This window comes from Pectinophora gossypiella, chromosome 14 (genome assembly GCF_024362695.1).
Source record: "Pectinophora gossypiella chromosome 14, ilPecGoss1.1, whole genome shotgun sequence".
NCBI lineage: Eukaryota > Metazoa > Arthropoda > Insecta > Lepidoptera > Gelechiidae > Pectinophora > Pectinophora gossypiella.
Genome location: NC_065417.1, coordinates 15587546 through 15612977, shown reverse-complemented (window position 1 = coordinate 15612977; position 25432 = coordinate 15587546). Strand labels below are relative to the sequence as shown.

At 40.0% G+C, this 25432-nt stretch overlaps 2 protein-coding genes across 3 annotated transcripts; one reads left to right on the top strand and one right to left on the bottom strand.

Annotated features, from left to right (window-relative positions):
- Window positions 1-83: 83 nt before the first annotated feature.
- LOC126372760 (uncharacterized) lies at window positions 84-12890 on the bottom strand. Its single transcript, XM_050018637.1, has 11 exons — window positions 12846-12890; window positions 10456-10551; window positions 8008-8100; window positions 7574-7696; window positions 6527-6638; window positions 4955-5094; window positions 4393-4570; window positions 3657-3833; window positions 2630-2732; window positions 1652-1748; window positions 84-1108 (listed from the first exon to the last, which is right to left on the bottom strand). The coding sequence occupies exons 1-11, from the start codon at window positions 12888-12890 to the stop codon at window positions 899-901; spliced, it is 1374 nt and encodes a 457-aa protein (XP_049874594.1). The 3' UTR covers window positions 84-898.
- A 481-nt stretch (window positions 12891-13371) lies between these two features.
- On the top strand, window positions 13372-25360 carry LOC126372764 (longitudinals lacking protein, isoforms A/B/D/L). 2 transcript variants are annotated; one of them, XM_050018639.1, is made up of 6 exons: window positions 13372-13613; window positions 14121-14327; window positions 14875-15138; window positions 17395-17617; window positions 21921-21992; window positions 24592-25360. In XM_050018639.1, exons 2-6 carry the CDS (start codon window positions 14154-14156, stop codon window positions 25176-25178), a joined length of 1320 nt encoding a protein of 439 aa, XP_049874596.1. In that variant the 5' UTR covers window positions 13372-13613; window positions 14121-14153; the 3' UTR covers window positions 25179-25360. The 2 variants fall into 2 exon arrangements, with proteins under 2 accessions (XP_049874596.1, XP_049874597.1); XM_050018640.1 differs by lacking the exon at window positions 24592-25360 and adding an exon at window positions 23683-24496.
- The last annotated feature ends 72 nt before the right edge of the window (window positions 25361-25432 follow it).

The following is a 25432-nucleotide window of genomic DNA, read 5'->3' as shown; positions in this document are numbered from 1 at the left end:
CGGCTTTTTCTTTCACTTTATTACCAGTTTATTTTTTCATATGTGGAAATCACAAAGAATTATTAACAATGTTCCAAGCTTTTGAGATTTTTTATACCCAAGATAACCTGTTTAACCATTTAAAAGTAATATTAACACACTAGGAAAGTACTAACTACATTTTCTTCAAAAATAGAACCAAAATACCTACTTTAATATCTCGAAATTCATAAAAGGACTTACAACTTGAGAAATTGACGAAATATAATTATTAATAACTATATTAAATCTACACTAAAGACTCGAAAACGTAGTATATAAAAATACAGTGGCGACATCTGTCGGACGCTATCGAGAACTAACAGTTACAACTATGGGAAATCCCTCTTTTTACGTATTTATGTTTTCTTTTTATTCGTAAAATTTATAAACTACTGACAGGGTGTAAGGAAAAAGTCTCTTAAAGGGACTGAAAAATACTAAAAAGTGAACAATAGTTTCAAATATCTTACAATTCTAGGTTCCCAACACCCTGTGTCTAATTGCTTTTGACTTGAGAATATCCCAAAATTTCTTAAGCGAAATTAAATTCAAGGCGGAAAAAGTTCTATCCAATCTAATTTCTTATTAATATTTGAACTTTTATTAACTTTGGCCGTTCTTTCAGACATCATCTTATTTTCATCCTATCTTACGGCCATTTCCAACTAAAAAGTTTTAAATGGCAACATTATTAATTGTTCCACCAATCAGAACACACGTCATCAGAGTTGCCATTTTAAACCAATAAAATTCTACCACTTTATATACTCGACCACGAACCTTTTCATACTATTTTAGGTCTGAAAACGCCCAACATTAAAAACCAGACTTAACAAATACAATGTCAAGGAGCCTCAGAATGCGAGGCGTCGTACCCTCAACTGACGATACTGTTGCAGTGGTTGTAGTACATCGCCGGCTGCGTGTACGCATGTTGCGGCGGCATGTGTGCCTGCAGCGATGGATCGTGCTCCGAGTACATGTACTGTTGGTCGTCGTGGACGGTGGACGGCATGTGCTGATAATACATCTCTGAGGGCTGGTGGTCCATCTCTGGCGGCTTCTGCATGTCTTGTTGCGGGTGACCCTGGAGTAAAAAAAAAATGTTTTTAAAGCTTTCGATGCGCCCGCGGCGTCAGCAATGTGATGTCTTCATAGCCGTAACTTTGTACTAGGATCCGAATCAGAAACAACCTTCATATATATAAATTCTTGTTCGTGTTCGTCAGGTGGATCAACCTCATAAACCCTGGTGTCATGGTGTCAGGGTTACTATTGAGCCGCCATACATACATCAGTAACGTAGCTTGCGTAGCGCGGATCATCTTACTTTCGGACAGTCAGGTGATCAGCCTGTAATCTAACCTAACCAAAGTAGGGATCACAAAATTATTTTTGTGATATGTTGCTACCGGGATTCGCGAACACGGGACCTCCGAAACGTGAGTCCGGAGCTCAAGCACTGGACTTCGGAGACCGTCCATTACAAAAATTCTGATTAGAGTGTAAGAAGCGAAAACGGTGCATCAGCCAGGATCCTAGTAAGTAGAATTCTGTGGTCTCTGCCTACCCCAATGAGATATAGGCGCGTCTATATCGTCATCTTATGTATGTTTGTATAAGTACATACCTGCACCTGATACTTGCAGCGCTTGAAACGTCCGTACAGCGAGGAGTAGGGCAGGTTGTAATGGATAGCTGCCTGGTTGATTGACATCTGGCCCACCCTGTAACATATCGGTTATTGTCATTATGCACCGGAGGGGGAGGCTAAAAAGCCACTTTGAAGCCATTCATCTAAAAAAGCAATATTGCTATTGACATTTGTTGACGCAAATGTCAAATAGCAATATTACTTCGATGTGGCTTTTCTAACCCCCCTCCTTGTGTCCAGCATTGTGATTGGGACGAATCTAGGTATATTCGGTCGTTATACCTACTTGTGTAAGTCACACGCAGTCTAGTCTAGAAATAGAATAATAGTGAAGTGAGGGTAGTTGTACCCGTAACATCTTCATTGTAACAAGCACTCGCCTCGCGACCTCGTCAGTTCTCCTGTGACCACGGTTGCTGCAACGACGCTGACGCGTCGACAATTTGTAAGGTAATTGTCTATTTTACCTTATTAAATTACTAAGTACTTCTATCTTATCAGACCACGACCAGTGTTATAACAAATTAGATATTTGACTGGGTCAAAGATACATTTTAAAATGCTAATCTAAAATAGAAGCCAGTCTAAGATGACAAAAAGCAATCTCATTTTACTTAACGATTTATTTACGAATTTTATTTATGAATTAAGTAAAAGAGTTCGACATTTGACCGCTTGTTTCATGACGTCACAGGACTAGGAAATCTCGTATTAGGATCTTATTTGTCTTGACTTGTTTTGACATTTCGTAAAAAGTAGGTATCTCATTTGACTAGGATGTCAAGTAGCCTATAACACGTAGTGATTGTGTATTCTTTGGTAGCCTTTTGCTGTCCGGATTTGGTATAACTAGGCTCACGCACGGATACTTAAATTACCATATTTTTTGTCTTTCATTAACTACTGTTCTTAAAATACGTACTTCATCAGAATCTCCAAAGAAGAAATACCCACCTGACAGCTTCCAATGCTTCCCCCATAGCGTCTTCCGACCAAGGCGTGGGGTTGGACCGTGATAGCTCGATGCCTTCCCTCTTACATCGCCCATACAGAGTCCCTGTAATCATTACATCAACTTTAATGACAGCCACTAAAGTACTCAAATTCAAATTCAAATATATTTATTTCAGACATTAACACATCCATAGGGGTTAGTATGAAAGGAAACTTAATAGCTAATGTTATCTTAACAATATACTTATAAATAAGAGCTGGGTTTTGGCAATATATGAGCCTTTGTCCAGGGCTCAAAAAATGAACCCTGGGCGCAGGCCGCTACAATTTTTAGGAGGCTGTTGCCGCTGCCACGCACCCTGCACATCAAGGATGCTACCTTTTTTTCTCATAATAGCAGCAAAGCCATCTACATGGGCATCTACGAACATCCCTGATGCGCTGCAGAATCGCGGCAGCCGAAGCAGCATCCTGAACATATTATTTATAATACTCTCAGAGAGCTGAGAGCTTTCTGTGTATAGTTGACCCACAGGCTGCAAGTGTAGAACGACTGACAGTAAGCCTTGAATAATGCTATTTTAACTTTGTCCGAACACCTTGCAAACCTGCGGGCCAACATGTTGCCCCGAACGGCCAACGCTCTCATCATCTCCCTAGCGTTATCCCGTCTTTCACAGGGTCCGCTTACCTAACCTGAATAATCGACAGGTCTGGTTTTTTTTACGAAGGGATAACGGGTCAATACAAGTTAGGTCACATACCTACGTCCGCAACATATAATATTTATGGGAAATGTGGGTTTCCTCATGATTTTTCCTTCACCGCTGAGCACGTGATAACCAGTAATGGTTGTCATGAATTCGAAAATCGAACTTGCGAATGAGACTATAGCGTTTTTCCAACTACGCTACCACGGCCCACCATTAAAGTATTATCATGAGGAATAAAGCTCGAGATCGGCGCGTCACCACGCAGTCGCCGCCGCATTCGTTAAGTAGGTATATAAATATCCTTGTAATATTACCAGTAGGTATCCCAAACTGCGTGGCGGCGCGCTGTACGGACGTGTGCCCGCACCGGATGGAGGCCAGCGCGCGCTCCAGGTCGGCGCGCCGCCACGCGGTCGGCGCCGCATTGAACGGAGCCGCCAGGCGGATGCCCTCGCGCCGGGCTATCTTGTATAGCGTGCTGCTTGGGATACCTGCAACACAACATAACATAAGCTGACGACTATATCCTAATGGGGTCAGAGGTACATCCATCGCAAGATGAACTTAGTACCCACACCTCACCGAGCTTTTTGTTAGACCAACGGTGGTAAGCCGCATCGCCGTCTATAATGGTTGAGCTACTCGTAACTGTGTTATTATTAACTCGTTGGCGCACAAACGCATCACAAACGAAGCTATTTGTGAAAAATTAACTTACTTATAATCTAAATATATTTGCTCCCACAAATAAAAAAAAAACATATAAACGTTCCGCTGCTTGTATATTAACTTCCCGGGCATGTCATAAGAACCGACAGAAATTACGACCTTTTGAATATAGACCGTTACATGGGCGATTTGATAATCACTTGTCACCATACAATTTATCATAAATAATCATAATCTATCTTAATACTTTGAATTATGAGCGGTTGCAAACTGCATAATGTCTTCTAATTATTAGTGGCTCTGCCCCACACACAGTAGGTTAGGGATTAAGGAATTCCCCCTAGGGGATTAGGTTGTAAGGAACTCTATGTATTTCCTTACCAAATGCCTTGCTAGCCTTGTTGGCAGATATAGCGCCGGCTCTCAAAGCGTGCAGCGCTCGTCTGAGGTCGGTCTCGCTCCAGGACTTGGCTGCACCTTCTTTCTTGGGGGTGTCGATGCCGAGCCGGTGCGCGCGCTGCCAGAGGGTTGTTGATGGGATGCCGTAGGTTGCCGATGCCTGGAGACAGTGGTACAGATAACAAGGACTTACACCAGAATTCTAAGATATTCACTAAAATCTTCCACCACTCGACTCTGGCTCAGCTGAGCATTTTGGTATTTAAGTTCGACTTGAGGACTTTACTCACTGGAGTAGAGCAACACGGACCTCCATGAGCATATAATAATACGGAAAAAATGACCTCCGGCTGAATGAGGGAATGCTGTTTCTTTTTCTTTATGTGCTCAGCAGGGTTTGCATGACAACCGCACTACGCGCGGCTTGAATTATATCGAGGGGGTTAACCAATAAACGCAGCGAATAATATCTACGTAGATAGACGTCGAACGGCTATTGGTTGAACACGCGTGGCGCAGATTCCGTGCCGCGAGGGCTGGTTACCTTAGTGAGGCTCATGTTGTGGTTCCTCAGAGCGTCAAGGGCGTTGTCCATGTCCTTCTGTGTCCAGCTCTTGGGACTCCCGCGTGTGGGCTCCGTGGCTGTCGAGTCGCTCGTGTCGTCGCCGCTTGCCGTGTGTTGTTCTGAAATGCAGGTTCGAGGTTTTACCATACCTATTACTATAAATGCTACGATTTAAATGGAGATAGTTGAAGTGGTGAAGACTGACATAGGCAGTTTTTTGTGTCTTTCTAACCCCCACATCCCTAAAATGAGGGGTGCAAGTTTGTATGAAGGATTTCGCAATTTTCAAGGTAGAAAGATAAAAATTGATATATGTAGACTATTTGTGACTAACAAAAAAATCGTGCATCTTTTTTTTTTAAATTTGCCCCCAATCCCTTCAAAGAGGAGGTGACATTTTTTATGGGACTTTCTCAGTTTTCAAGGTAGGAACCTAAAAATTGTTACATTACTAAAGGCCGAAAGGGGAACCGTGTTACCTCGAATATAACGTGAGCAAAGCCGCGGGCAAAAGCTAGTTAAAAATATTTTTATGGTCATATCATACACACATAAGCTCACGACTATATCCCAATACTTACACCTACTTATAGTACTGTTGTACTTATAGTACTTAGTTAAAAGTACATCCTTCGAACTAAGTTCTCATACCTCACCGAGCTGTATGTTTATTGTTATATTCGTCAATTTATTTTAGTTTAATAATTTAATTGGCCCCGATTCCTGCAGACACCGCCTAATTTTATTTTAAGTTATATCCGTCATTTTCATATCCGTCGAAAAGGAAAGGGACGGATGATTCACAGCTCTTAATTTTAGGAAGAATGAGTAAATGAATGAATAACCCGGGCGAATCAAAAGGTACCTCGCTGGTATGCAATCCGTTTGACGTGCTGTCTACTTAACTGTGTCGGTTTATCGACGGATGTAAAATTTTTAGACGGTTGGTTTAGATTTGTGCTTAAAATTGACGTGTGTTCCATTAATTTTATGCTTGTCTATTACCCGACCCTTTCCTTTTCGGCGGATAAGAAAATGACAGATATAACTTAAAATAAAATTAGATGGTATTTACAGGAATTAGCACCAATATCGTCTTGTCATTATTATTTGCATGTTATAATTTTCATAACTAAAAATGTTGACCTAATGCTAAATGCTGACCATCTGCAAACTGTACCTACCATTTTTAAGGCGAATAAATGAATTATGAATTAAAGGAAATAAAAAGAATTACAACAGCGCAGCAATTACAGCAGCGACAAGAGCGCAGCTTAAATAGAAAGAGAGAGAGAAAAAGAATTAAAACTAGAATCTCATCAAATAATTAGATAATTACTTAGATCGTAATTGTATGACATTCAAATTTTATGAGATCTTTCTATTATAAAAAGCAACACGGACCTCCGCGGACCAGAGTTCTATTAGGATTAACAAAAGAACTTGAATCTATCCGCTTATGAATCTTTCATCAAATCAAAAACAATTATTACTTTTTTAATACATTATTTTTGTCGGTAAATTGAATTAAAAAGAAATTTGGGTAGGTACCTCCTTCGGACAGTGGTTCGTCTTTGACATGGAGCAGCGGCATGAAGTCGGAGGAATCAGCCACTTCGTTCGCAGACAGCAACGCCATGTGACGGTCTATTAACGAAGACCCCTGGAAAGAGTAAATTTTATGTTATATACTGCATGCACTACACTGTACCAAGTGCCATAGGGGTGAATGCCCCTATTTGCGGCATTCTTGTGTATTTTAGGCAAATGTATTGTAATGTTCTAGCTGTTGTATAGGTACAATCAAAGAGCAAAAGTTCAGTCACTGAGCCCAGCGAATTATTTGTAAACAGTGGTGAAATTATGAACCAGTAGTTGTCATAATTATAAAATTTATGTTACTGTAGGTGTTTTTGGTCTATTACAGAAACGACATGGACACATCCTGTGTTAAGTGCAACCAATTAATTTATTACTTTGTAAGAAACTGATTGGACTTTTGCAGCTTATCTTATATACTAACAAAATTCAAATTCAAATTCAAAAATATCTTTATTCAATAGGTAACATAGTTACACTTTGAATCGTCAATTTTACATAACGAACGTCTCATCCGCCTAAAACTACTGCAGCTTCTCACAACCTGTATAGCCGGGGAAAAGAAGCTGCAAGAAAAACCTCGGCACAGGGCCCTAGACGTTCTTTAAAAAATAAAAATAAACATAAAATATAACGCCGTTATATAATATAACAATACGTTAACACGTAAGAATAACGCCGGCGTGGTCGACGATTTCCCTCATTCAGCGCTTATCGCTATCGATCCACTAAGGTCGATTAATTCTTTCAAATATTTTCCTCTCAGACGACATCCTGAGTAGAGGTTCGCGCCCAACTGGGCACCCTCAGGCCTATTGTCTTAAATTTTGTCCGGGTGAGAGCCTCAAGCGCTCCCCGTTTGAGCGGCCAAGTAATTAATGCCATTTGCGGCAAACCTATTATAAGTCACGTCAAAAAAAAGGTGTGAGTATTAATTCTGGCGGACATTCCTTATCATAATTTTAGTTTGACAGTTCTTTTTCGGCACCAACAGCTCACCCGGTCAGCTCGCGCGGACTCGAGGGTCTCGAAGGTGGCGGCGGGCGGAGGCTCTTGCTTCACGGGCAGAGACACCGGCGTGGCTGCGGGGCCGGCGGGGGCCAGCTCCTCCAAGCCTGGAGCCTGGTGGACACATACATTGACACATGGAGTGTGCTTCTGTTACTTAGGTATTTTGCAAGACGAGCCGTCGCGTTCGCGTTTTTGTAAAAGGATTCAAATTAAATGTCAACTTAAACTACCTCCATACTAAATTTCATCCAAATCGGTTCAGCAGGTTAAGCATGAAAAGATATTAGACAAACAGACAGAGTTACTTTCGCATTTAACCTATAACTGTTGCAAAGTGGAACTTTTCAGAGTTATTTTTTTTATAAATTGAAAATTAATAAAACTTGTACTTTCAGTAGGTGTCTATCAAGTGCATTAGGTACCTGCAAATGATGTAGTAGTGTAGGCGGTACATCGTCTCTTAAAGATTCAGGATCAACCTTCACATGCCGTAGTTCACACGCACTTGTTCCTAGCTGTAAACACAATCGTATAATCTTTAATCTACAATAGGATTACCTTAATAAATAACAAAACTGAACGTATAGCATAAGTTCAGTTGTTATAATCCCGCGCGTATCCTTTTAGTCTACTCCTTATCGTGTGGGTTGTGAGGTGGAATACCAAACCTCATCAACTCTGGTGTAAGGTTATTATTGAGCCGCCAAAGGGGGGCCTTTGGCGGCCGTTAGGGGGCCTTTGGAGTCGTTACATGAGCCATGTCAGGGGTGACATGGCTCATGTAACGACTTCATACTTACATCAGCAAGTAGTAACCGGGGCCAACGGCTTAACGTGCCTTCCGAAGCACGGATCATCTTTCTTTCCAACAGTCAGGTGATCAGCCTGTAATATCCTAACCAAACTAGGGATCACAATTAATCACAAAGTGATTTTATCATTTCAGTGGCCAGAGCTTTTGTCCTTTGTAACATGATGAATTGATGAAGTAATCTTATTATGTGTCATGGGTTAATACTCTGATGCTGTGACCTCTTCGAGGCACATCCAGGAGGATGCGCCAGCTAGGAAGCTGGCGCGTTATTCGAAATGTGAATTTTAAAACAGATGCCTTAAGACGCCTAGCACAAGGTTACTTAGGTAACTTCCGAAAAAAAGGAACTTGAAGATTTTTTTTTTCTTGACAGTGTTTCAAAATTAAACACCTACTTACCTATCTACGGGCGAGATAACGTTTTGACAGAACAATCATTTAAAGATACCTCGAGCAAGGACCTAGAACTCTCCTTAAACATTCTGAAAAGAACCTACTACCTATTAGCACAAGGTTACTTAGGTAACTTACGAAAAAAAGAAAAGAAAAAGGAACCCATAAAGAATATGATTTTTTCTTGACAAAGTGTTTCAAAACCTACCTCAAGGACCTAGAGCTCTCCTCAAACATTCTTAAAAAAATCTACTTACAAGTAAGCAAGGTATGTTTACAAGTAAAGAAGTGTGTAGAATGTATAGATATGTATGTTCCATATTATATTTTTTTTGTGATTTTCAGCGTTGTGGCACTCCCTTAATGTCGGAGTGTCACAACATATTGCTGAGCTAACGTCCCTTTTTAGAAATAAGGTTTAATTACTATGTTCACTCCTACTGTGTACCAATACCTACTTATATCTAAAATAAATGATTTCTATTCAATTCCATGTTACAACAATTTGCTACATACGGAGTTACAGACGGGATGTACCTACCTATGAATGAATGGACGTTGCTATCTGTCTGTACCTATAGTTACGAGTAGATTACTGAACCGAGAAACTGATGTAACCGTTCACTTTTATTGCCAAGATACTCGCAATTTTACACGTGGTTTCCTCTATAACTTACTTACCTACTTAGAAAACGAGAACGTATTCTGTTTGTACCCGACTGCTTGACTGCGGCAGAGCAAAAAGCAGGGTTACCATAGCTCGTAAGTTTGCAAAATCCTTTAAGCAAACATCTAAATATAGATAATTACAAATATAGATAGATACTTTATTACACTGAAAAAAGGTCACTGCAGTCTTACTTATCTAAGTACAAGGCAATCGCTTAGACCGATTTCTTCCAAGCATAAAGGTATCTTCATAAGGCGAGGAAACTAGGTAAGTAAGTACCTACGTAAAAGTTATGAGATTATCGTATGCAGACGACAATACAACTATTGTTGAATGTACATACCTACTTATTATTATTTTAACAGCCTCCGTGGTCCAGTGGTTTGAGCGTTGCACTCACGATCCGGAGGTCCTGGGTTCAAATCCCGGTGGGGACATATCACTATGTGATCCCTAGTTCAGTTAGGACATTACAGGCTGATCACCGGATTACCCGAAAGTTAAATGATCCGTGCTTCGGAAGGCACGTTAAGCCGTTGGTCTCGATTACTAAGTGCTTACTAGTGTAAATTAGTAGTCGTTACATGAGCCATGTCAGGAGTCTTTGGCGGCTCAATAGTAACCCTGACACCAGGGTTGATGGGGTTGGTAATCCACCTCACAACCCACACGATAGACGAGAGTATTATTATTTACATACACTTTCAGTAGAGACATTTAGATAGTACCTACACAACTACCGACTATAACATCCTCGGCCAAGCAGTGAATGCCATCCGATGCAAATTTACGATAAGACACGTCAAAAAAAAAACACGACTGTAGTCCTTATTGGGATAGATAGAGGCCATTAGTTGACAAAAAGTAAAGGCTACAAATCTACAATCACGGAGTGCTTTATAGACAACATTAACCAAATCACAAATACATCTGCCTACCCGAATAGGTATCGCAAGCGTCAGTTTATGTTTGTAAGTTAATCAAATCTCTCACCTGAGAATTTAAATAAGTGTGCGCGAACTGTGAGTTGCTGTCGTCTTCTTCCGATGACGGCTCGCACTTGACCATAGCACCGTGGCCGGGCATCTCCTGTGCCGCAACAAACAACGTAAAAAACACAAAATACAAACAAAACTAATAAAAGTTAACGTAAAGTTAGTGTTAGAGTTTAACAAAAGTGTTATTATAAATTATAATCTAATTAGAATAAAGAAAGCTTAATACAAACTACAGATATTTACTCAAATACTGGTCCCTAGACGCCGGAACAACAACACAATGTTCCATTTTTTCCTCAAAATGTCGCTGGAATCGAACAGTCGTAATATAAGTAGGTTTACATAGGCAATTAGACAAAAGGAAGCGAGCTTTATTGAATTTTTTCTCGATTGGTGCACAAATGAAGAGTGCAAAGCTGAATCCCTCTCTTTCCATCGCCCGCCGTCTCCCGACTTCTTTTTAATTCCGTTTGTTTTTCGTCTGTACACAGACATCTACCTATAGTAGCAGTGTACAGCTATACGCAACCAAGTCGATAAGCTCATTTGAAAGTTTTGTAGTGAAATGAAATTCGCGCGAACTACATTCAAAACTTTATGGCAACAAGAAATCGCGCGAGCTTTCGGAATAACAGACTTTAAGAACGACGAGATAGCGCAGACATTGCGCTATCACCTGTCGGAGGTGGAGACTAGTAGTGAACGTAAAGTTGCGCGGTTTAACCCTCTCACGTGGCTGTTATCGCGTCGCGGCTCCTCTATTCGAGGGCCGGCCACTCGGCTGCGCGGCCGACTCGCTCACCGCGAGATACGAAAACATTATTTCACTTTCGCCGTCTTCCCGAACACGGCGAAGGACGGTGCAAAACGGAGCCGATAAACGTGAGGGAAACGAAATCGACGAAGACGAGGGCGCGAAATTCACTCAACTCACCTAGTCGGTCAGCGGGGCCCGCCGCAAGCACTCGCCGGCTCACTCATGCAGCGCAGCGCCGCTGCACCGTGACCTTCGGGACACGATGAGATGTCGCAAATGAAAGTGAATTCGGCACACACCCGGCCGAGTCTGCGTCGCTGCGTGGCGCATGTTTAGGAGGTGCAGGGCGGGCGCGTGCTGATTTTTTTCCGCGCCAAAGAAATAAAAACAAACGCCTTTTTGCCGGGAACCGGCCGAGCGGGCGCTCTGCGGGACTGCGGGTCCCTCGCGCGCCGCTCTCCGCATACTACGATTTTGCGTAACTTTGAAATAAAGTTTGTTGCAAGTGTTGGAAAGGCGTACTTAAGAGTAGAAGTTCAAATATTTTAGTTATGTACAAAGTTTGGGTATTAGGAATCGGCATGTGGCAGAAAAATGGGGGTATAAGTGAGGTCGGGAGTCAGGAGGAGGGTAGGTGCACTATAGCGCGTGTAGGTATGCAGCGGGGGAGGCAGGGGCCGCCCACGCGGCGCCCGACAGTCGGCGCCCCGCGCGGCGCCTTCTCTCTCCGCTCCGATTGATTTTTATTACAAGAATTTCGCCCGTGGTTTTTTTTGTTTCCCGCACACCGAAAGCCGGGCGAGACGCACACAACCAGATTCGTATAATTCGTTTGTACGAAGTTACTAATGCTATTGATTTTTATAACGAAGCGGCACAATGTTGGTAGGTACTTAGAAGGACGAACGAGGGTTCTTACTTCCTATCGCTGCGTTTGAACAATTGATTCACTTTGTTTTGTATTACTTCCTTAACTTGGTAAAAAGTTGTTTCACTTTGTTTTAGCTCAGCAAGTAGGTAAAATTATGAGATGGAGTGGATACGGATACCTACTTATATATATATACCTAGTATGAGAAAGGCCTGTATTCGTGATTGTACGCCCAAGTCGTCTACTTCGCGCCACATCTCTTTTGGGGTAGACAAAGAGAATTGCATAGGTAATAGCCCAGTTTGTCATAGTCTACCCCGAAAGAAATGGCGCGGAGTGAACTTCTGTAGTTGGTATCTTTAGTCATTAAAATTTCTGTCCCCTGTCATCAAGTTGATGAGGTCGGTCATTGACCATACAACCCACATTAAATAAAAAGTCAATTCACGTAAAATGATGCTTGGGTGACATAAGCATAAGTTCACGGCTATATCCCAATTAGGGTAGTCAGAGGTACATCCATCGTGGGATGAACGAAGTAGGTAGGTAGGTAGGTACCTAATCTAAGTAAACTGACGTCACTGTAACGTTTGCCCTCGTTGGTTTAGTGTCTAGTAGGTATTGTCTATTAATAGTAGGTAGTCGAGAGGTCAGGATTCTACCTATTTGTTAACTAAGTACTAAAAAAACTTACAAACCAACGTTAATTGAAAGAGTAAATAAAAAGAATACTAATTAATCACAACTTAGTTACTACCGTAATCGTTCTAGTTATTCTCACACGTCGTTTATAAAATACCATTCTAAATTATCTTTGATTAGCTCTGGCCGGTCTGTAAATGATCCAACAAAGTAAGTTAGCAGTCCACCAATCTTTGCACCGTAGTAGTTGTATGAAGTGACGGTAGATGGCGTTGTACACACAAATATTTTTATTTCTTTACGAAGGCAACACTTAATGGTAGAATTTGTAAAACAAATATTTTTATTAACAAATTCTTGAAATCCTTATTTATAAATATCAAGAAAAATAACATTAACAAAAAACACAAAAAAATAATTCGTTTTCGATCACGCGGTGGTCTGTCGAACTAAAACTAGGTCAAGGACAAATCAATTAAAAAACAAAAGAAGTGTATCAAAAGTAATTTTACGATACTTTATATGAATTTGAAAGTTCTAATAAATATTCAGATAGTTAAATAAGTGATAGCGAATTACTTAACAGCGTTTTAATTATCCAAATAGTAATCAATTAAGCTTTTCAATAATTTACTTCTGGCAACATTCATAGAGCTTATTTTGGGTCACTCGCGTCGCTTCCAACTTGTACTTCGTTTGGTTGGATTTTGTAGAGGTGCCTTTCTCTAAACTTGCAACATAGCATAGTTTTGTGTTTTTCATTCAAGAAAGCTGGCGGGTGCGCGAATGTGTGATAATTAATTATTTTGTGGCAGTGGCATTAAATTAAACCAAAACCAATTTAAAATAGTGTTAAAACGTAGTTGATGAAAATATAGTCAAGGTAAGTCGTGTTGATTGAACTCTCAATGGAGGATTACCAACGATAAGCGCTCACTTACGGCTCAGAGTTTTCATCTTGAAAATTTCCACTCCGTGAACTTTCGAAGTAAAGTTTCTTGGAACTTTCTTTGTTGATTTCAACTTTGGCGAAGTTCTCCCTACCGTGGCTACGACGTAAACTTGGATTGTTTGTTTGCGTGGAGAAAAGTTTGCCCAGAAAATAGTAAAACTTAGAATTTTCGTCGCCATTTTATTTTTTGTCGCGCTGGAAAAGCGGCCATTTTCTTTGTGCCGCGTCGCTTACGACGACTCGTATGTGGTCCCTAAAGTTAATTTAGTAAAGTTGAGCTGTGATATCATCGTATGAAGTGAAACGGTGAGACAAAAGTATATGCAAAGTGCAAATCACGTCCCGGAGAGTGTTTGTGTTGTCCTAGTGAAGTTTTCCTAATGGCCTAGTTAAATGCGTGGTATTTCGTCGTAGTAAACCCTTGGTTTGGTGTCGTAGGGCGACGGGCGCGGCGAGTGGACACGCGGTACGATGGACGACGACCAGCAGTTTTGCCTGAGGTGGAACAACCACCAGTCGACACTGGTTTCTGTGTTTGACACTCTGTTGGAGAAGGGCATTCACGTGGACTGCACCTTGGCGGCCGAGGGACAGACGCTGAAGGCACACAAAGTAGTCCTGTCTGCGTGCAGTCCCTATTTCGAGGTTGGTACCATTTAGACGCGCTCGCGCAATCTAGGTCAATTGCTATCGCGTTAAGTTACTTACAAGGCAGCACAGTTTTGCTCTAATAAACATTCCAGTTGTTTCGTTCTAGCTTTCATGTGCTAGCAATTAGATCAATGTGTAGATGAGTTGGCAACAGAAAGTTGCCATAACCACTTTTCCAAATACCTACCTAATTTGTGTAATATGCAATCTGTTTAAAGTTTGACATTAAGTGTGATTAGCTAATTGATGGGTCAAGTAATTTGCAGTCAGTACCTGACAAGGTTACTTTCAATTGTTTCTGATGAGGTTGCATTCCTGTGAACATTAACTGCTGCGCTGCATTTTGAGTAAAATTTTAATAATGTAATTATAAATCAGAGAATCAAAATAGCTACATTATGAATCTAAGTCTAAACAATAGATACATTCTACAACAATGAACGATTCCCACACCTGAAATCAAACATACTTATTTACAAACTCTAAATGTGGCCACTAGATAGAATAAACAAACCACTACAAAGGCACGATTTTGTTTCAGAGCGTACTATCACAACAGTATGACAAACATCCAATAATAATATTGAAAGATGTGAAGTATGCGGAGTTGAGGGCGATGATGGACTACATGTACCGTGGGGAGGTGAACATCTCCCAGGACCAGCTAGCGGCGCTGCTGAAGGCGGCGGAGTCGCTGCAGATCAAGGGGCTGTCGGACAACAAGCCCTCACGCCCGCCGTCTCGGCCCGCGCCGCCCGCTGCCGCGCCCGTGCCAGCGCCGCGCGCGCCCTCGCCTCCGCCACAGGTACTACTGCATAAGCTAAATAATGTTCTGTAAATCACATTGTATGTCTCTCTATAACAAAAATAGACAGGCAAACAGACATTTTCTTCAAGACATCCTTTGTAGTTTATAAATACTAAAACTTAATATTGATCGCCATCGACTCGTAAAGAAGAAGAATACTACAATCACACTATTTACTACCATACATCTTCATCTGTCCATAGGTAGATAGTGACATATCAATATCCTATTTTCCTACATTGTTATAGTCAATTAGATTTTATTAATTACCAAAACTACTACAGCAGACCTTATAGTCCTAAAAATACCTCTGTAAATGAAACCGTCTGACATCCCACGGATCCATAACCATTTTTAGTCTTTCAAATTACATCTCATTCTCAAATACCCCACTTTTGTACCCTTACAGGGTAACACATGCCCACATATAAAAATAAAATAGCAAAATAAATACAATACATAAACAGAGAAAGTTTACAGAATTATATTGTAAAACATACTATGACCATGACTTGCACAATGGTACTGTGATGTGCATCTGTGCACACTAATTTACTACACAAGTATCAATAATGTTTACCCAAGGTACTTACATAAATTAGAACCAATCTATCATTCTATTGATGTGAAAATAATCTTCTAGAACTTTTCAGACAAAACTTAAATACTTACAGCAGTTTATGAAAAGATTTCTGGCTGATAAAAAAGTTGGAAACTTAACACAAACTAATAACATTATTAAAATAACCTACTGTCCTTCATGATGTGGAGAGAATAAAATAGTGTTTATTGTACAAATTATAATGATGTACAATACAAAAACAATATGGGATTCCTATGCCTGATGACTATGCTGTAGCATAGTCAGCATATTATTGTTACTCCATGACGGGTTGGTGTGATATTATATGGCTTGGTCAAGTCACATGTCAGTTTTCAAGCCACCTTTTTATTTATTTATGCATATTAATTACATAATGGTGGTGATTCTTGTGGATTCTGTTATATTTTAAGTTACACTTCTCTTTTCTTCTTATCGTGTGGGTTGTGAGGTGGAATAGCAACCTCATCAACCCTGGGGTCAGGGTTATGATTGAGCCGCCAAAGGCCCCTGCCTGACATGGCTCATGTAACAATTACTCTCTTATATCAGTTAATAGTAGCCGGGACCAAGGGCTTATCCGAAGCACGGATCATCTTACTTTCGGACAATCAGGTGATCAGCCTGTAATGTCCTAACCAAACAAAGGATCACAAAGTGATTTTTGTGATATGTCCCCACAGGGATTCGAACCCCGGGCCTCCAGATTGTGAGTCCAACGCAACCACTGGACCACAGGGGCCATTAAAAAATTACACTCAATCATTTTAAAATTATCTGCTGACAACCATCTGTGCTCTTCTTTTTAGGCAGATAAGTGACAGGTATAACTTACAATAAAATTATACTTATGGAATCAGAGCCAGAATTCATGTTTGGTATTGCTAATCTGTGTATCTGTAGGCTCTTGACCTGAAGGTCCACTACTTAAACTGATTATGTAGAATGAACAAAGCAACTCTAGGATTCCTGTCATGTTATCTATGAATTTTCTTATTAGTACTTGTTACTATACAAGTTAACATTTCTAAATTACGTTAATTTTTTGGATGTCATTAATTGAGGATTGCATACTCTATGCGTGTCCTGTATCTTATCTTATTTTGCTATATTATTTTTATTACAATTGCCTACATTGCTAAACTATTTATTGCCTCATTAGCGGGCAAAGATGTCCCCTTCAATTTTCTACTTTATCTATACCTATTAGTAATAATAAAATTTATTCATTCAGACATAAAAACTAAAAACACAAAAAACTTTATTTTGTAATAACTAAACTTCTTTAAATATTTATTAATACCTATTTATTGATTTATAAAAACATAATTTTGTTCGCTACTGGATTGGGAAGGATAGATGCTGACCTCATAATGATGATGACAATTTTCATGAATTTGATGAGAACCAACCATGCCAATTGATGATGTAGTTCCTATGATCGGTGTTGTAATAATTAACACACTAGGCCCGCCTTGACGAGAAATGCGGGTTTAAAGTCGTAAGAACGAATGTTCTATTAAAATCCAAACACCATTGTTTATCTATTGTGTCTGGAAATCTCGGCGTTATGAACGAGGTTAAATGCAATCCGATTTTTTCAATGTAGTTTTGAAGTAAACAAACTAACCACGTGGGCGTGTGGTCCGCAGGCCCGCGACGGCAGCATAGACAGCCGCGAGGGCTCAGTGTCGCCTACCCGGCGCCGCAAGAAAGCGCGCCGCCTGTCCAGCGCCGCGCCCGACACCAACACCAACAACAGCAGCGAGCCGCCTGCCTGCAAGGAGGAGACGCACCGGGACGGGGTCGAGGACCTCACTATTGACGAGGACGCCGAGGAACACCCGCCCGTCGCGCACAATGACGTCGTACGCAGTTAGTATTCATCAACATTATTTTATAACATCACCTTACAATAAGGAATAATACTGCGTATAGAACGGCAACTCTCCACTTCCCACCACTGAGCTACGTTTACCTCACCCTCCACGGTCTTACTTTAGTCTTCAATTGTATGGTCGTCAGACGTCACACACACAGATGCGCGTGAGAACATCAATGTCTGTGTAAAACGACGCACATTGTATGAAGTGTACAGAGTGTGCTATACATATATATAACTCTAACCATACATAAGTCCATTGTAAGATGAACTAAATATCCACACTTAAGGTACCACACTGCACTTAAGGTAATTGAATAACTTATTGCTGCAAGTCCACTACAGAAGTTCAGACCAGCATTCCCCGTGAACCACGGTAAATGATACATAACATAACAAATACTTTATTGCACAAACAGGAAAAAACAAAATACAAAACAAAAGAGAAATAGAATTAGTACAATAGGCGGCCTTATTGCTAAGTAGCAATCTCTTCCAGGCAACCTTTAAGTATAGGAGATATTGAATATTAGGTAATATAGCGGGATAGTGCAGCATGGGAATACTTGTGCATATAAAAATAAATACACTTTTGACTACATAAACTACATAATAATAATACACATAATTATAATTGTTATAATAAATAAATATCACTACTTAAACTACTACATATACTATGGAAGAAAAGGAGTAGATAGATTATGAAGATGAAGAGGAAATAGAGGTAAGGAAATGCGCCTTGACTTGCCGTATGTTTTATAAAGAAATTATGGCTACATTTTACACGGCTTACAGATATATTACAGGTTTCTATTTAGTATACTTATACATAAACTCATACATCCAATAATGGGGTGGGCAGAGCCACAAGTCATAAAACACCCATAGCCACAACCCGGACTCTCCGTTCAAAAATCTTGTTTTTCCCTTTTGCCGCCTAGCGCGTAAATCCGAGACTGTCTACGCGCTCTCCCTTGCTCCTTAACGGCTTACGGCCATTTAGACCAATGTAAGACCCAGCAAGTTTGCGCTTGTGAGGTAAACACCAATTAATTTTGGATAACTTCCAATATGAATTGGTGTGCGCGTTCTACACATGGTATTATTCTTTATTCGATTCTGCAGCCACTCCTAATATTGGATAGTTTCCTAGGTCATAGATAAATTATGAAATTCTGGGATGTTAAAATTGCCACATCGAAGAAATTCATCTAAGAAAGCAATGTTGCAATTTGACATTTGCGCATATGTCAAATAGCAATATTGCTTTCTGAGATGAATTGCTTCAATCTGGCCATTTTAACCCCCCTGATTTACTAAATAAAGACAGATCTAAAGGTGAAAAAAAAAGTTTTCTTTTTTCTATTTAACTTATTTATGAATTTTAATAAAGAAAAATGTAATAGCGCGATTTTTTGTCACGTTTTTCTATGACGTCACAGGTTGCTTTTTCATACAAATTCCTCAGTAACTTGGTGTTTTGATGTTTAGAAAAAAGTAACTGATTTGACTAGTTGGAAACTACCCTAAGCTATGACGAATCATACGTTGACAGTCTAACGTCAAGAGTTATTAAACCACTGAAGACTTCAGTGGTACCGATTTCCTGTTGGAGAATCAAATCCGTACTGTAATTTCATATCGGCGTAACTGCCCTGGTTGATGGGCGTTATAATAATATGACTGTTGTCGTGCCTTCAGACCGGTTCAGGTTATGGGTAGGAAATCTGTACCGTATACAGGGTGTTAGTGACATCGTCACGAAAACTTTGAGGGATGATTCAGGCCGTGATTCTGAGAGGGATGATTCAGCTGATTATTCTGAGAGATTCCGCAAAAGTATACAATTGAAAATAAATTTAAAAAACTAAAAAAAATTATGAATTTTTGCGACGAAAAATACCATTTCATATTAACTCAGAATCATGGTCTGAATCATCCCCCTCAGTATTTGTTACGATGCCACTAACACCCTGTATATCAGGTGTAAATTTTTATGTCTGTGTCTATGCTCCTAAGGCCAAGTTATCCAAACACAATAGTTAAACAATGGTGTTTAGATTTTAAAACGACATTCGCTCTTATGACTTTAACTTGTTTTTTTAGAACTTAAATATATGTCAGGAATACCTTGACATTATAAAAATAGACTGAAAAAGTACATACGATTTCAAAAAACTTCTTGTTATAGTGTGGGTTGTGAGGTGGAATACCAACCTCATCAAACCTGGTGTCAGGGTTATTATTGAGCCGCCTAAGGCCCCTGACAGAGCTCATATAACGATTACTCACGTAAATAGTAACCGGGACAAACGGCTTAACGTGCCTTCAAAAACCTTTTAAGACAGATACTTAGGCTTATTTAAATTATGGACTCTTGTTCCATAAAACATGCTATTAATTACTTACATTATATGCATTTTACATTACTTGTTCTGTTTGAGAAGTATGTCAGGATCGAAGCAAATGGAATTCCATAGTCTCTGCTTACCCCGGTGGGAAATAGGCGTGAGTTTATGTATGTATGTATTAGTTTTTCTGTTTGCGATACGGCCTACCACCTATCACATTGGTCTAACAGAAAGCTCGGTGAGGTGTGTGTACTTAGTTCATCTTGCGATAGATGTACCTTTCACTACCCCAATTCGGTGGGATATTGTCGTGAGCCGATGTTGTTGTGTTTTTTCTTTGCTCATCGTCTATAATGGAAAGTATAACCTCCTCCTTTTTTGAAGTCGGTAAAAAGTGAAATCAAATATTGAGCTTAGTGAAAATTGCCTAGTCATTCTGTCCTTGAATGCATCTTTGTAGAAACTATTTACGGCATAGACGCCGTTCGAATGGCAATGAAGTACAGGCTGGTTATAAATTAGTACTTTTGAAGGGAAAAAGTAAAAAACTCCTTAAAAAGCTTCAAAAGTAAGTATAACCAGTCTATAGGCAAAACATAATATTTTTTCCAAACACCTTGTTCTGGTACACATACAAAATATTCGGATCATAACTCAATTTATCAGTGAAATACCAAAATGTTATAGAGAAATCTAGCTAAAAAAACAAATGCTAATATAGCTTCACATCTTCAGTGGTTGAAAGAGAAACCATATCTAACGCTTATTTTTTATCCATATCTATATTAGATAGGTCTTAGATTTGTACTATAACATGATGAGCAGGACAGAATGATAGATTATACAGCCTAGTACGAAAGAGACGCCAACAAAATGTACTATTCTGACGCCAAAGATATAGAAATCCCCTTCCCCCTGGCCTTCAGGAAAATCCCGATAAGTACATAATACAGTTTGAACTCAAGACCTTATGCAAATAGCCGCGTTTCATAGAAGCTTATCAGTTTGAACGTCTTTCGCGTTTCAGTTACAATTGTGTGCAGAACATATTATTTGTTATTGCAATGCAAAATAAGAGTCTAGTTTCTAAACAGTCAAATCAGTTACTTTTTACTAAACGTCAAAACACGATATTACTATGGAATTTGTATGAAAAAGCACACTGTGACGTCATAGACTGATACGTGATAAAATGTCGGACTTATTATTACGTTTTTCTTGATTCATAAATAAGTTAAATAGAAAAAAGAAAATGTTTTCTGTCTTTGTTTAGTAATCAGAATTTCTTAATTTATCTTGAACGTAGTACAAGACCCAATTCTATATAATACTTGCATACTCTGTTAGTAAACAAGTTTTTGTTAAATATTCTATATATCTTCTCTTTTCTTTTTCATCTTTTTTTATTTTTGAAGAGACTGAAATACTACCATTACTACTTCTACTGTGTTGTACTTGAGAAACGTAAAAGGTCTCTTACTAATAGAGTCTACAACAATTCACTCTTTCATCTATGTAGAAATGTATAGGCAGAATTAATGGTTAGAATACTGATAATCTTGTTTGACAGTACAACAGACATGTAATCTTGTTGATATAAATTATAATTATTATCTTCGGGTTAAGAGGTGGATTACCAACCTCAGCAACCTTGGTGTCAGGGTTATTGTCGAGCCGCCAAAGGCTCCTGACATGGCTCATGTAACGACTACGTACTTATAATTAATTTATATTATTTAATAAAAACGACTTTCTTTTCCAATTTTGAAATTGTCAAGTATCAGATTAATCCAAAGCAACCTTATGAGTATAATAAATAATATAGCACCCACAGGAAATACAAGACAATACTAAAACAAAAGAGTACAATAGGCGCCCTTGTTGCTAAGTACCACCTTTAATGCTTAAAAGTTCCATGTTGACATGTGTGTCTTCCTTCCAGATTTCCAATGGCACATGGAACGATCTCAAGATGAAATAATGAACTCGAGCGACGGCGTCCGAGACTCGCAAGGTAAGCCCCCGCCGCCGCACATACAACATCCTGCGTTGACGACACACCATTGCTGTATTGCCCCCCACTCAACGCATGATGTTACATGGGACTCGAGATTGATACTCTGGTACAATGAACTTTTTATATCGATACAGATAATGTAATCTCTACCCGACAAAAAGTTCATTGTGGCAGACAAACAAGGAACGGATGAAATGCGCAATGTCTTCCCATAATTTGAAATTAGACAAAACAGTCATTGCTTAAAATAATCTATTTATCTTGTTATATATAAATATTATATTTCACGACAGCGGATACAAGAGTGCTAGTGTTTTCACATGTGAAACTTCAACCTTGTATTAATTATTAATTTAGTATCTAATATTAATATTATAAACTACTAATCTATTACAATTTTATATTTTCATATACATAAGAACTTTGAGACTTTCAGTGCAACAGGTAACGGTAATGGTAGAAAGGTTTTGATGTTGTTGTAGCCTTGTAAGGCGAGGTAAACGCAAGGTAAGTATATGTTTATATTATGGGGCACACTGCGTGTGTCCGCGGTAATGTTTGCTTCCTGTTTGTGATATGGGGACTGAAGTAGATCATCGCATGCTATCCTACCTTACAAGTAAATGTAAACATCTCACTGCAGTAACAATTAACTTTGATACTTAGTGCTAACTTTACCTATTAACATTTAACAATGCGGAGTGGAATTGCTCATAACTTGTATTGGTAAGTAAAATTTAACGTATTTATTATCGATTACGTAATATCTATTTCTGTAGAAGTAGACCATGTTCAATGTGCACAACACCTCACCCTACCTTGTATTTATTTTGGGTTTGACAACAATTCGGTGGTATGTAGTTGTGGGGTATCGACTAGCACCGGCTAGGCTACCGCTAGAGGGCGCGCGCAAACATTTCTATCTGGCACATGTGTGGTTATTTGATCAACATTTGTTATAGAAGAGTTTGGTTGGATTGTGACTTCTCGCCGGCGTTAACGAACCAAGGTAAATCTGATTATTTCATTTTATTATCGTAGTTGATGGTTATGTGGCTTATATATCTATTATTTATTATTCTTTTTTTTTTGCATTCACATGTGATTTCACTGCAGACGTTTCTGTTCTATACAATTCATGTTTTAAATCAGACTTGTTTCTCAGGCGTGCATGCTAGGCGATACATTACGAAAGTTATTTAGATTATTTAAAGCATGTAGTCATTGACATCAGTTCCAGTGGAAGCGCATTTCATTTCTCAAAACAAACGTTAGACGATATTGACAGTGAGCTATGACAATAATGCGGATGCCATGTTTAGGTACCTAGGTCTTTCTCCGGATGGAATAGGAAAGCAGACAAAATTGTATTGAGTAAGTTTTTCCTTTCTCGAGTAATGCTTGTCCTTCGAACTCCTCGACGATACCTGCGCATGGGCCGACGCCTCTCCTGTCATCACTACCCGCATTTCTTGGAAATAAAAATAAAGAATACCCGCATAGCATCTCACTGCACATAGAAGATTGTTACATGTCGCACCATTGTACATATAACATTCACATTCAAACTTATTCAACTTCTAAAGCTTTCTCCTTCGTTCTGCGCATATTCATCTTTATATATCTGTGACTAATTTCCACTGCTTAATACGTAATTTATTTTCGCTTTTCATTTTTGCCCTTTCAGAAACTACTCTGAAACTAACTAGCACGCTGAATTACGCCAAAACTCCTTTTCCATTAACACGAGGGTATCTTAAGGGCGTCGATGTTAAAACCGAGAAGAAAGAGAAGGGTCGTAGAGGAAGGAAAAGCATTAAAAACGTACCGAAAGTTCCGAAAGTAGTCAAACGCAAGTACAGGAAAAGAAAATGCAATTCTGACGCGGAGTGTAGCTCGAGCGACAAAAAGTACATTTGTTCTATATGCAAGAAGAAGCATTACAAGTATAGGAGGAACAAACTGCGACACGAGAAGTACGAGTGTGTCACGGGCCCGCAGTTCGCGTGCGAGCTCTGTGGGAAAAAGTACTCGCAGAAAAAAACACTAGTCTCCCACATCAATGTAAAGCACCCCAACCCACTCGCGCTCAATGTCAAGACTGAAGCCAAACTATCATGAACGATTACTTTATTTTTCTTATACCATGTTGATTCTTTCGCTTTTATAAATCTTATTTTGTTTTTTGTTAAGTTAGTTCTATGTGTTTAAAACATGAATTGTTAGACTTGTTGATTTTTTTAGACTTTATTATTTTTGATCTCTTTTGATACCGGTGCCATATTTAAGTTGGTTAGATTTGTAAGTTAAGAAAGATCATTCTGAATGGGGTTATGTTGTTGATTTTCTTTTTTGTTTTTCACATATTGATTAATGCTTTGTTTAGAATGGTCTTTATCTTCATTAAAAAAATCATATTTTTTTTTGTTACTATTTACCATTATTTTTTCATTTATTACTAAAAAAACTTTCTTTATTTTGAATACACCATTTCGTCGTCATCATTTGTTTTTATTTACGCTTTACGTGAACTCGTCTGTAAGTTTGCGAGTCGCTAACCGTATCATTGAAGGGAGTTTATTATTTTCTATTTCAGGTGCAAAGACGACACGACAAAGTATCGTGACGCGTAGTAAAAAAGTAATCGAGGAGAACGAGAAAGTGACCACTCTAGCGGTGCTCAAAACTGTGAAGACGTCGAAGCTCCTCGCGCAGACGAAGCCCGAGGCGGCCCCCGCGCCCGCCTCGCCCCCGCCCCCGCCGCCCGCCACGCCCGCCACGCCCGCCGGCCCGGCGCCGGCCGCGCCCGCCGCGGACGACAGCAAGGAGAACAAGACGGACAAGGCCAAGCCCGGCAAGCCGGCGTCGCCGGCCGCCGCCGCCGCCGCGGAGCCCGCCCGCGAGCGGTTCAACATCTTCTCCCCGCGGCGGCCGCCGCCCTGCGTGCAGTACAAGACTGACAAGGGCTACAAGTGCCCCAACTGCCAGCGCTGCTACAACGCGCGCCGCAACCTCGTGCGGCACGTCACGCTGGAGTGCGGCATCGAGCCGCAGTACAAGTGCCCTTACTGCGCCTGCCGCAAGCACCGCCGCAACGAGCTCAAGAAGCACATCGAGAAGAAGCACCCCGAGCAGCGCGCAGACGCAGAGGCCGCGCCCGCGCCGGCCCTCGCCGTCAAGTGAATCACTCCGCGCGGCCGCGCTCTTACTATTTTAGTGCTTTATCCTAGTGCCTTAAATATACAACTACTCGATCTTCCTTCTAAATGATATTACATAAATTTTATATTATGAGCCTCGTATACTTATGTACTGATTCGATGATATTCGATATTTTTTGAACGATTAAATGACTTTATAACGTACGTCCGCCTCTCATTTCGAACGCCACCCGAACCCCGAACCTTTATGGGAAGATTATTTCGAACGGTCGGTCA